This window comes from Macadamia integrifolia, chromosome 1 (assembly GCF_013358625.1).
Source record: "Macadamia integrifolia cultivar HAES 741 chromosome 1, SCU_Mint_v3, whole genome shotgun sequence".
Classification (NCBI taxonomy): Eukaryota; Viridiplantae; Streptophyta; class Magnoliopsida; order Proteales; family Proteaceae; genus Macadamia; species Macadamia integrifolia.
Window position 1 is genome coordinate 15,092,026 of NC_056557.1, and position 12,516 is coordinate 15,104,541.

The 12,516-nt window shown below is 37.8% G+C and overlaps 1 protein-coding gene across 1 annotated transcript in view; it reads left to right on the forward strand.

Annotated features, from left to right (window-relative positions):
• Positions 1–1,517: 1,517 nt before the first annotated feature.
• The window catches only part of LOC122080619 (brefeldin A-inhibited guanine nucleotide-exchange protein 5), a 58,614-nt gene continuing 47,615 nt past the window's right edge, over positions 1,518–12,516 (forward strand). Inside the window, exons 1-4 of the mRNA XM_042647416.1 lie at positions 1,518–1,834; positions 2,162–2,318; positions 5,889–5,964; positions 8,847–9,087. Of these exons, the coding sequence (XP_042503350.1) occupies positions 2,210–2,318; positions 5,889–5,964; positions 8,847–9,087 (426 nt within the window). The 5' untranslated portion in view covers positions 1,518–1,834; positions 2,162–2,209. The remainder of the gene's footprint in view (positions 1,835–2,161; positions 2,319–5,888; positions 5,965–8,846; positions 9,088–12,516) is intronic.

Sequence of the window (12,516 nt, forward strand, 5' to 3'; positions counted from 1 at the left end):
AGGGGCTGTAGAAGATCCATAGCTAAGCCAAGAGAGCGAAAGTGGAAGTGACCAATATCAATCTTCTTCAACATACTTGGTGAAAGGTATAATTAGATCATCTATAATTTTATTAGATTCGTGTTCTTGTCTCTCTGTGTGGTTTCTTCAATTGGGGTTTGGATTCGAACCCCATAGGGAGATCTAACAGAAATTTATAGCTCAATCCATTGTGGGAATGAATTAGGATTTTAGAGATTCTATTATAAATAGAAGCTAAAGGTTCCCGCGACCATCACTTTAACACATTAATGGTTTTGAAAACACGGACTCCCCCATAGGAATAGTGCATGTTAGAATATTCCAAAGGTGAAAGGTTGCAAAAGATTTTAGTAGCGGCTGAAACTCCATTATGTAGTTATTTGTTATAATCTTCATGGGACTAATCTTCAAATACATGAGAGAGACTTACGTGATCAATACATAAGACTAATATTCAAGCACATGTGAGAGAGTTACGTGATCAATACTTATGAGATTTTTAAACTTATACACATGTATTATTCTATTCAATTTAGGAACTACACTCGTGGTTAATCTTTTATGATTAATTTATAATTATTGTATTCTAATATCAATGGTTATTCATATAATCATATGGTAAATAATCCCTAACAGTCTCCAGTGGAGGGAGAGAGCATAAAGAAATGTTTCTCTACATTCAATGCCCTGACCACCTGAGCATTCGATGTTTTCTGCTGAGAAGGGGGAACAGCCTCTCTGCACCCCTTCTCCTTCAGCTCCAGTTCCAGCTCTCCTTTCCCCTTCCCTTCCCCCCGCCCATCCTGTAACGGAGAGTGGATAGCCTGCAATTTCAGCCTGTTTTTGGTTGAATCCAGAAATCTTTAAAGCAAATAAGAATATCGGATGGAAAGAGAAAGAAAAAGAGGGGAACTCACCTGCAATGAAAGGAGACAATCGTGGACGGACAAGATTGATCCCGATGGTTCCGGAGGCCAAATGGACGACTCTAGGACAGAATTCTTCCGCCGTTGATGCTAAAGCAATTTAGCAATGGAGGTGACGACGACTCTTGCCCGACTCACGTCAGGCGTAGCAGTGGTGGCAGCGATGTCTTCGCCTTCAGCTTCGATATTTTTAAGAAGCAAAGTAACGCCACCGAAACTGTTGAAGACTTGAAGTTGGAAGTTAAGCCATATGCGTTTTTTAGGCTCAAATTAAGCTATTTGTCCAAGTTAAGCCGCAAAAGTAGCTATAGTAACGCGTAAGTGGCTGTAGTGAAATTACCTACATTGTCTTTGTTTTTTTGTTTAGTGGAAAAATTACCTACGTTGTCATAACACCAAATTTTCTCAAAAGAGGAAGACAAGGGTAAAAGAAAAAAAAAAAAAAACAGTGATAGTGAGCCAAAAAGAGAGGCGTGCCGACTCGAACCAGCCGACTCCGTTAAAGTATTCTGATTGAACAATCGCATGTGTACATTATTCTAGCACTACTTTCACCTCTTTTTGTTTAAGTAAAAATTATTCTAGACTACAGGTACACAAAATAACGCGCCCTTGCGGATCCCCAATTTGGTTAAGATTTCTTCTGGTTTGCCACAATTCCTGGTTAGTCATTCTGGAGTTGCAGACTTTGCAGTAGCGCTTCGTCTGCCCTAGCTTTACAAACGCATTTCCCGAGTCTTCATTCTGGGGTTCTTTTTCTTTGCCTTAAGTGCTGCGTCATACGAGAGTTTCCCTGTAGCGGTCGTCGGATCTCAAATGTCTACTGAATTCTTGCCGGCTTGACTGTTTTTTGATCACTTGTGCAGCCTGAGGAGTTCTTGATTCAGGTTTGTCTTTATCTCTCTTTGCTTTTCGTCCGGCTTTGGTGTGTCTTGTGGTTCTCGGTTGGTTTTTTACGCTCTTGTCTTCGTCTCTTTGGCTTAGATCATAGTAATATAGGTTCCGGTTTGTGCACTTCGTCTTCCTCTGTGGAAGCGGCTTAGGGTTTGGGCTTCCGATCTTGATCTGTTGTGTTTCTGTTGTATTTTCCGTGGATCATACTTTTACTTATGGACAATATGTTTGATGCGTGTTAGTCTTGCTTGATCTATTGCTTGACTTGCAAAGTTTTAAGGCTAATCAATGCAGTTTGCATTTTGTTTTTCTGGGTTTAGGGTTTGAATAGGATTGTAGAGCTGAAGGCTTTGGCATAAAGACTTCCAATGGCTGGTGCTGCGGGTGGTTTCGTCATTCGATCGTTTGAGTCGATGCTTAAGGAATGTTCAGGAAAGAAGTATGCCGCGCTTCAGAAAGCGCTTCAGACATATTTGGGTTAGTTCTCTTGCAAAGTATTTGCTATTCTTAACAATTATAAAGGGGTCCACTGTTCTCTTGCTCCGAGTAAAGTTATAGCAATGCTGATATCATTTTGATATGTGACCTAAATAATTGTAAAAATATAAACGTTCTATCACTATGACTTGAAACTTGAACAAATGGAACCTCAGGGATTGCTTTTAGGTCATTTATTTTATTAATCTTAATGAAATGAATTAATTTTTCTCAACTGGAAATAGCTGCTACACTGTTTTTTCTTATTTAGAGAAAACCACAAGTCTACACTGATATGTCTTATTTAGAAAAAACCAGAAGTCTTAGATTGCATATCTAGGTTCTCTCAAGCTGGGTTGTAAGCTGAGGGTGGGGAGGGGAATTGGGTTGCAAAGTGAATTCATTTACTTTCATGGTAAGCTTGATCAACTCTTTGAGAGTATGAAATTTTGAGACCAAGTGATGAAGGACCATCTGCTCTAGTTTTTGGTGTTTGGTCCACGTCCATCATGATAGCTGTGAGAAAGCGGAGGAGGCAAACTAAACTCACTATTCCTCAAGACATCTCTTGACATTACATTGGCAGAGATTATGGGATAAAGGTTGGGATTCTTAAGTTGAATGGAGAAGGTGAGCCAGATGTAATTCTTGACTGGATGACCAAGCATGTGAGAAATTTTGCATACAAGTCCATTCTTAATACAAAAAAAGTTGCAGCAGGTTAATAAGATGCTGGCAAGCTATGCTTGCTTGTGGTGGGTTAGAGACTCCATCAAAGGAAAGCATAGTGTTGAATATGGTTTAGAGAAGAGAATAGGGAATGAAAATTGGAAAACAATCATAGTCATGTGGCTTTGAACCATACCTGTGAACTGTAGCTTTGAAGAAATAAGAAGGGAATGCATTGGAAAACAAACACTGTCATGGGACTGTGAATGATGCAGTGGCTCTAAGTGGTTGGGTTGATACCACCAGGTTTGGAAACCCAAGCCAAACCTGGGTTTTTGGACCTACAAGGGTTGGTACTAATTTATTTCTTTGGGTTAATGTTTTCTATTATTATTTTATTTATGTTTATAGGGTTGTAGGATAGGGTTGTGGAGTTTGCTCAAACTCTGAATCATCGATTTTGAATAGGTTAGTTTTTGTTATTTTCTTTATATTTGCTTGCACTCAATGATAAAAGAACGGAATGGATACTAATTGAGTTGTTTCATTTTACCGTGGAGTGCTTGGCAAGATTCTAGAGTGGCCGACAGTGCAGCCTTTACTTCGTTCTCCTCCCCCAATCCTTCTTTCGAGGTTCGATTACCTTCCCCTTTATTCTCATCTTCCTTCATCTTCTTCTTTATTTTTGTTTCTCTTGAGTTTCTCTTTTTCAATCTGTCTCCATCCCCTTTTTATGTGGTACTTCCTGCCCTGAAGTTTGGGATCGATCGCCCCAGTGACACGTCTTTTTCCCCTGAGATTTGAGTCGTATCCTTCTTTATTTTATGTGGTACTTCCAGTCTCTGTCTGGTCTGGAATTTCAGGCAAAAGTTCTCAAGAAGCAGTTCTGTCACTCCACAAGATAGCCACTTAGATCTGCAGTCTGGAAGGATGCGGGAAGAACCTGAGACAGAACCTGGCGGTGGATGTTGCTGCAGTTCAGTCGCAGGTTCAGCTCTCACAACTGAAAGGGGTTTCGAGGTCGATCTTCAGAGGTTTGATTCGCCTATGAGTTTGCTTCCTTCGATCTAGATCTGAGAACCAAAATTGTCAAGGACTAAGGATTCAGCTAGTTCTCTTGTGATTCTGGAATCACCGCCCAACAGGGAAGGAAAACAGTAACCATTGATGTGATCATGAGCAGTGAAAGCAGGGAATGAGGAAAGAAAGAAGATGAAAAAGAAGAGGTATCGGACAAGAAAAGGGGGGGGGGGACTCGCACAAACACCACAGCCACGCCGGCTTCTCAAACCCAAAATACTCAACTCAACTCATTCTTTCAAATCTCCATATCTGAAACCTCTACTGTATTACACGTCCAATTCAAATGTAAAAAAATCAAAACAAAGTAAGGAAGCGAATTGAAATAGAGCTACATAAGCCCATGAAAAATCTCCTATGTATCTACCCCACTTCCTAATAATAAAAAGAATAAAATTAAACTAAGAAAGAAATAAAATCTCTTGTAAATAATCTCGTGCGTAGCTTACCAACACTTGCTAGACCAGAAAACCTGTTTGGCTTGGTTGCGTCTTGGCTTAGGCCTCCAAAGATGGTCGGTCCAGTCCAGTCCAGCCAAGCCAAGGTGACTGCATAAAGAATACTTGAGAATTGTGTTTGCCGTTGTACTCCTTTAATTTCAACTTGACTTTATAATAGTTGTCCATAACATGATGGTTATGAGTACCCAACTTCAAAAATAACCACGCATATGATCCTCAAAAGAGGGTTGCGGCTGTGGTGGTGGTTGCTTCTGTGGACTCCTGAAGGTTCTCATAAAGTTATTGCCTGTTCATTAGGTCTAGAACTGCCAAAATGGGGCTCTACATGTTGTTGTTCTATGTGAGAGAGGTTAGGTATGTTGTGTAAGTGCCTCAATAATGTGGTTCAAGTTATCATCAGTGCTAGGTGGTTGGGAGGACTGTGGGTCACTTATAGTTGTTACAGCGTCTCGGTGAACCAAGGTGGTAGAGGGGGCAAAAAACTATGTTGACACAAGCAAGGCACCAATCCAAAAAAAAAGCCTCCTGGATGCCTTGGCTTCGCCTTGACAACTATGGTTGCTATTGATCATGTCTCTGATACAAATGATGAAGTTAACTAGGCTGAATACTTCAGGACCAGAAAACAGTAAAAAAACCAGAATCACAGTGAACCATAACTGAGAAAATAGGGCAAAATATAGATCCACTTAATCAATGTGGCTTAGGTTCAAAGAAGGTCTTAATTGATGGATTCTATGCCTAGAATGTCGAGGCAAGCCAATGGTCTATGATGGGCTTAGGTTATAACAGATTATGGGCCTAAGTGTGGGCCTGACTATAACAAGTCATGGCCTATTGTAGGCTGATTATAACTTAATTGTGCTGGCCCTTTTGGTTCTTTCTTCTTTTTATCTGGCCTTTTCCTGTATCACTCTTTTTTGTTCCAGGTGTGAAAATGGGTTAGGTAAACTCTTTTTGTTGAATAAAATTTGGAAGCTGAAGGTGTATAATAAAGCAAAATTTATTACGGCCTTCTCTATGTGGATGTCCCATTTATTATTATTTATTTTAAAATTCTGTTGTGTTTGTTTCTTAAATTAAAATTTTTTTTTTGGCATTTGTTGGACCTCCAATTTTTATTAATGGATTGTTTCACTATTTTGAAAGAAACCAAGGAAGAAATGGGGTTCAGAAAAAGGTTATAAGACATGAAACAGCTCTCTCTTTGCCATATTGTCTTTGTTTCTCGTTTGTTTTACATTGATATGTACTGGAGGTTGATAGGATTTTGAATTGTATCTATTGGAAATTTTCTCCTTGTTTTCTTCTCAATAATTAATTGTGTCATCTCAGTGATTCTTCAACCTTTTTATTTCAGATAATACAAAGGAGATCAGTCAGAAATCTGCGCCAAGTGTGACAAATCAAGAAGAATCTTTGGTTGGAGATGGGAGGTCTATATCTAATGACAAACTTCATAATATTCAACAACCTTATTCTTTTTCGTAATGGCCCCAGGCAACCAAATTCTGATTCATCTTCTAACTAAGAAACCAATCTTTTACTTAAATCCCTAACATAATAAGACCTCTTTATGGCTAGCTGAACTAAAGACCTGAAAGAAATGTGATTCAATAGTATCCCAAATGTGGACTTACCTGTTTAAACAAGAGGTCTGGCTTGTAGAAAACCCAACCTCTAAACCTCGGACTAAAATTAAGGTTCTTAATAGAACACTATTGAGGTCTGAACTGTTAGATTCAGACCCAACTCAATTCCCTTACATTATGTAGTTGGCATACATGTCCAGATCCCAATGTAATCAACATGGTGGTCGATGGCACTTACCCATGTTCTTACTAAATCACTGCTCACTTCCTATGTCTGAACTTCAGTGATGGATTGAAACTACCATTAAATAGAAATCTGAAAATAGTAAATAGATTCCAGAATTAGAAACCAATCAATATCTACCCATCATCACAGCAGTTCAATCCCAAATTAATGACAGATCACCCACTTAGCAGTTGAAGTAACATCGATCAAACCTAAGATATCCCAGTGGACAAAGCTGATGTTACAGCAGAATCCCAAAATTAGCAACTGATGGTTATCCAGCCGTAGTTTGGGATTAAAAGTGGATTCATTGGATACATTTACTGATAAAGTGGTCAAGCAAGAAAGTGGGACTTTGAGGAAGACACCAATACGATGTGGAACAAGATGACGGCATGTATTAAAAATGTTGCTAAAGAAGTTCTAGGGAAAGCGGAGAGAATTCTTCAGGCACCTAGGGAGACTTGGTGGTGGGATGATGAGGTCTAGGCAATTATTAAAACTAAGCAAGCTAGTTTTAGGAAATGGCAAAGGACTAAAGAGGTAGAAGATAAAAAGAGGTATAATGTTGTTAGAAACGTAGCTAAGAAGATTATTGGGGTAGTAAGGGCGAAGAAATATGAGGAACTCTATAATAAGTTGAACACAAAGGAAGGGGAAAAAGCTATCCATAAGATATAGCTAAAATGAGAGAAAGGAAGAGTAGAGATTTCGACCATGTGAGATTTTTAAAAGTGAAGATGGTACAGTGCTATTAAGGGACGAGGATATTATGAAGAGATGAGAAAAATATTTTTATGGGCCACTAAATGGAGGCATTTCGAGCAAGAGTGGCTTGGAAGACTACATTTCTCATCTAAACACCATATTGATATATATGAAAGGTTGGAGTGACTGAAGTTAAAGAAGCCTTAAGAATGATGAAATTAGGCAAGACACTAGGCCCTAATTAAGTCCTAATAGAAGTGTGGAAGAGCTTGGGATTATGTGGGGTATCTTGGTTAACCAATCTTTTTAACAAGATTATAAGCACAAGTGGAATTCTAGATGATTGGAGGAGAAACATTATTTTTTTGATATACAAAAATAAATGTGATATTCAGAATTGTGATAACCATAGTGGCATAAAACTAATGAGTCATACTATGAAATTATGAGAGAGAGTTATTGAAACCCACATGAGAAGAGAAATTACCTTGGAGAACCAATTTGGTTTCATGCTAGGTAGATTCACGACAGAAGCTATTTATTTAGTAGGCTTATGGAAAGATTTAAAGCTTGCAAAAAGGATCTCTATATGGTCTTTATTGACCTAGGAAAAGCTTATAACAGTGTTCCTATATAGCTAATTTAGTATGTACTAGGGAAGAGAAGGGTGAATGGGTGTCGAGTAAATATGTGGATATAATTAAAGATATGTATGACGGTGTGGTGGCTACTGTGAGAACCTTGGGAGGGCGATGAAGTGAATTCCTTATTACAATTAGGCTACATCAAGTATCAACTTTAAGCTTTTATTTGTTTGTGCTCATCATGGATGATATAACCAAGAGCATTCAAGATGACGTTTTGTGGTGTATGCTCTTTGCTAATGATATTGTTTTGGTGGATGAGATAAAAACAAGAATTAACACAGAGTTGGAGTTATGGAGATCAACATTGGAATCAAGAAGTTTTAAGATAAGTAGAATGAAGACGGAGTATATGATGTGTAACTGTAGTCACACTACGATTGATAACGAAATGGTGAAAATTGAGGAGAGATACCTCAAAATGATCATTTTAGATATATGTGGTCAACCATAAATAAATGCGACATAGATGTTTCACAGAGAATTAAAGTGGGATGAGTGAAGTGGATATGTGCGTTTGGAGTGTTGTGTAACCAACGTATTCCTTTAAAGCTTAAAGGAAAATTCTATAGGATTGTAGTACATTTACTTAGATGTGTGGGGCAGATGGTTGGATAGTTAAGAAGTGTCATATAGATAAACTATGCGTAGCAGAGATGATGATGTTGAGGTGGATGTGCGGCAAAACTAGAAAGGATAAAGTAAAGAGTGACTATATTAGAGTTGATCTCTTTCAAAATATAATCCAAATAAGAATGGAGACTAACCTAGATTGCTTCCTAATTTCTAGTTACATCAAATAGAAATAAAATAACTCTTAAAATAGAAACAAATATTAAAAGTAAATCTCCTTGCAGAGGCTTCCCACTCAGGTCACTAAAGGGTCACTTAATGGGCCCCAAACCAGGCCATTTAGTTGGGCCTAAAGCCCCGATCATGAGGCCTTGTAATGCAGTCCTGCATCATCCAGGTTTGCCCAGTTAAAACTATACCAATGCCCTCTATTTTGGGGAGGCAAATAAATCCGTTGAGGCCTTTTCAGATTCATTTTGGTCAGGTTGCCTGCATCTTCCCTTCCACCATTCAATTGCTTCTCTGTTGTTTACAATTAAATTATTTTGATTTATTTAAGTTCGCTTGTTTGCTAGTTCAATCGACATTGATGGTGCTGAAGTAGTGAAATGTGAAAGTCAAGATGTTCCAGACTCGCTTTCACATACTGTCGAGGGGGGAGGACACAGCAACATGAGTGGAAATATTATAATGGCCTTAGCAAGTGCTGGGCATACTTTAGAAGTAGCTGATGCAGAGCTTGTTTTACAGCCACTGCGACTAGCATTTGAGACCAAGAATTTAAAACTTGTGGAGCCTGCTTTGGACTGCCTTCATGTATGTATTTTTCTTGTTCTGGCATTAATAAATTATTTGTAGAAAATATATTCTTCTAAAATTTGAGTACCTTCCATTGAGATTTCTGATGAAAATTTAGAAATTATTCAAAAGTGGGAAGGAACCTGAAGGAGGAAAAAGTGATGAAAGGCCAGTCCAGCCAGCCATTGAACCAGCAGGAAAACAAGTCCACTTGGCACAGGCCAATTAGCCCACGGTTCTGTTGAGGGCTTTAAAACTGGGCTGGGTATTGATCATCTTTATTTCTTAGAATGTGTGGACCCTACTTGGGTGGATAGTGCTGTTGGAAGATACCTTATAGCTGCTGGAATATTCTATTTTACTCTTTTTTAGCATGTTTTATTAATTCTATTGGTAGTTACTTTTATCCTAAGCTAGTAGTGCTTCTTAGTTATTTCCTTTTAGACTTTCTAATTTTTGGGAGTAGTTAAATCATAAAAGGATCTCTTTCTATTTAGAAGAGTTTCTTATTTGATTGGTGTAACATCAGTTATTATAAATAAAGGAGGGGATTCCAGCACCCCACTATTTTGGCTCTTAAAAGAATAGCATGTATGTGCAACCTTTGGAGTTTGAGAAGCAGTGTTCCCTGGTGGGATTCCAAATTGGAGATTGGAGACAAGTGAGATGCCTTTTCTGCAGTAGGTGGGATACCTGCATATCTTTATTTCTCCCATCATCCTCTTCTTCTACTATCATGTACATTTTGTTGATTCCAGATTCCTCAGTGGTGGTATGGTTTTACTCACTCTGTCTATCGGATCACTACTCTGTTGTAGTCTATACCCTTGTTTCTTCCATCGATTTGATCAATCTCGTGTCCAGTTCTGTTGCAGATTTCATGTATGATCTATTTTAAATTTCTGGTTACATCCTAGATCTTCTTCTCCAAGTGACCTGCTTATGCTGTCCAAAAGGGACTGCAAACAACCTTCACAGCTGCTCTCAATCTCTTTATTCAAGCCCCTAAATCCTGAGTTTCCAATTCTTATTTACTGTACTAAATTGGAGAGTGTTGGGACTTCCAATTTCTGTTTCTATATTTTGCTCGGATTCTGATTTCTGAGATCTATTGCTAATTTTACAGGTTACTAAATCTGTTTCGGGAAGTTACTATTTTCTGGTCAGTGTCATGACTCCTAATCCAACTGTTGGATTGGACCCAATTTGAGAGCTTGATCCACAGTCTCATGGTGTCCTTCGACCTGGGTTACAGCCCTATCATATTGCTTCATTATGAGTAGTCTAGAAACAGTTTCTGCCCTGTGATCCTGGTTTTCTTTGAAAATTTAATATAATCTATTAGATGCCCTAGGATTCCATCAGAACCCCAAACACCCCCTACCAAAAAAAAAAAAAAAAAAAAAAAAAAAGAAAAGAAAAGAAAAGAAAAGAAAAGAAAAGAGAGAGAAGTACAATCGAGATGGTTCTATAATCACTACTCATTCGAATTGTGGATCACCAGTTAGAACTGCATTCGGCCCATGCACAATAATGACAATGCTGAGTGATTTTGTTATTTGGAATGTTCATGTATCCTCAGATTGCCTGTATAAACCATGGTTCAAGAACTTGATTGGAAATTACAGTTTCCAAAGAGAAACCGAGACGAAACCAAGTGATGCAGATTCTTCACCAAACTAGGCTTGTTTTATTAGGAATAAGCTTAGGGTTGGGTTGTGTACGTGTTGGGCCTTCAGTCCATGTGGTTTGGAGTATATTGGGCTGCTTTTATGGGTCTAAACTAGGGGTTCTAAGGTTGCATACGGGATTCAGTGATTTGTTTCCTTTTTCTTTAGTTTTCTTTTTAGATGAGGTTATTTAGTTTCTAATTTTCAGTCATAAATTAGTTTCTATTTCCAGTTTAGCAACTAAAGGATTTTCTATTTTGTAAGTTTCTATTTTCAGTTTTAGTAACTAGTTGAGTTTTTAATTTTTAGTTTCCTATTTCAGTTTTTGGAAACTAAAGTTAGTTTCTATTTTATGTAACCCTTATCACTGTTATAAATAAAGATGATGACTCTTTTAATGAACCACGATTTTGATAAACTACATGGCTGCTGCTGCTTTCTCTGCAAGAGAACTTCCTTGTGTTTGATCAGGGTATTGGGTTGGTGTTCGATCCAACGACTCTTTGCGGCGTGAAGTCCAAGAGGTTCCTCTTCAAGTGTTCCTTTTCTTTTTCAAAGTCTTCTTTTCAAAGGCTTGTTACTGTTCAAACAAATCAGGTAACGGATCTGATTTTCTTTAAATTTCTGGTTTCGAATTTCTCAGATTTCTCCTACCTGATCTTTCACTGATCAGACCAACCAGCCACCTGATGGCTCCCCTATTTTGGTCGAGTGTTAGGCCTATTGAGAGGGTGGTTCGATCCTAATTTGGGGTCAATCAGACCCGGAATTTTATTGTTATAAAAATTCTCTCTATTCTGGTTGATTCTTATTTCTGCCCAGAATAATGATCTGAGTTGTTCTGAATATTGTTGTTTGGTTGCTGGTTTATTCTTCACTGAATTGGTCTCATTAGTTGGGAATTTAAGCCCTTAAATCCTAATTATTATTCAGTTGCAGAAAATTATTTTTTCTTAAAATTCTGGTCTTTGGAAGTTCTGTCCTCTTTTGTTTCTGTGGATAAAATTCTGATTTATGGTATGTTAGAACCCTATTCCTATATCTAAGTTAGGCTTTCATCTGGTTTATAGTCTGAACTCATAAATTCCAGTTTCTGGGTTCGAAATTCTGATTTGCAAAAATCTGTTTCTTCCTTAATTCTGATATGTTATATTGCTGCCTTACTTTGGCTATTCTTGGTTGTTCTTAGTTTAAAAGTTCCTACAGTTTTGGGACTGGTTTGGTTTTCAAATCTATTCCTACATTACCAAGTTTAGACCGAGATATCTGCTAAACCAAGATGAAACCCCAACCTCGATACCATGTCGTACCTGGTTTGGACAGGATTTCGGTAAATTTTCGACGAAATTTTGACAATTTCGCATTTTTAGACCTTATCTTGCATGTTTCGATGTGAACCTCGTTGACCACCTATGTAAATTTACTTGCCCCTATCGAAACTAGTCTATTTCGACCACCTGGTCTGAACTTGGTATTGAACCAGATTTGGTACTTATTTATGCCAAACAACATCGTTTTAAGTCATTTACTTAGGTATTATTCATAAATAAGCAAATACCTCCTATTTGAATCCAATAAATAGTTAAAAATTGAAATTTCAAAAAGATAAAAGGTCAGCCCCCCTAGTTCAAGAATAAAAATTGGATTTTTTTTTGTTGTAGGTGCGTTTTAAAATTTTAAATGCTGGATTTTTTCTCAATTCTGAAAATTTCATAAATCTTATCATTGTAAAACATTGCTAAAAAACCAAAAGAGCAGTATTTTTTTTTTTTTTTTT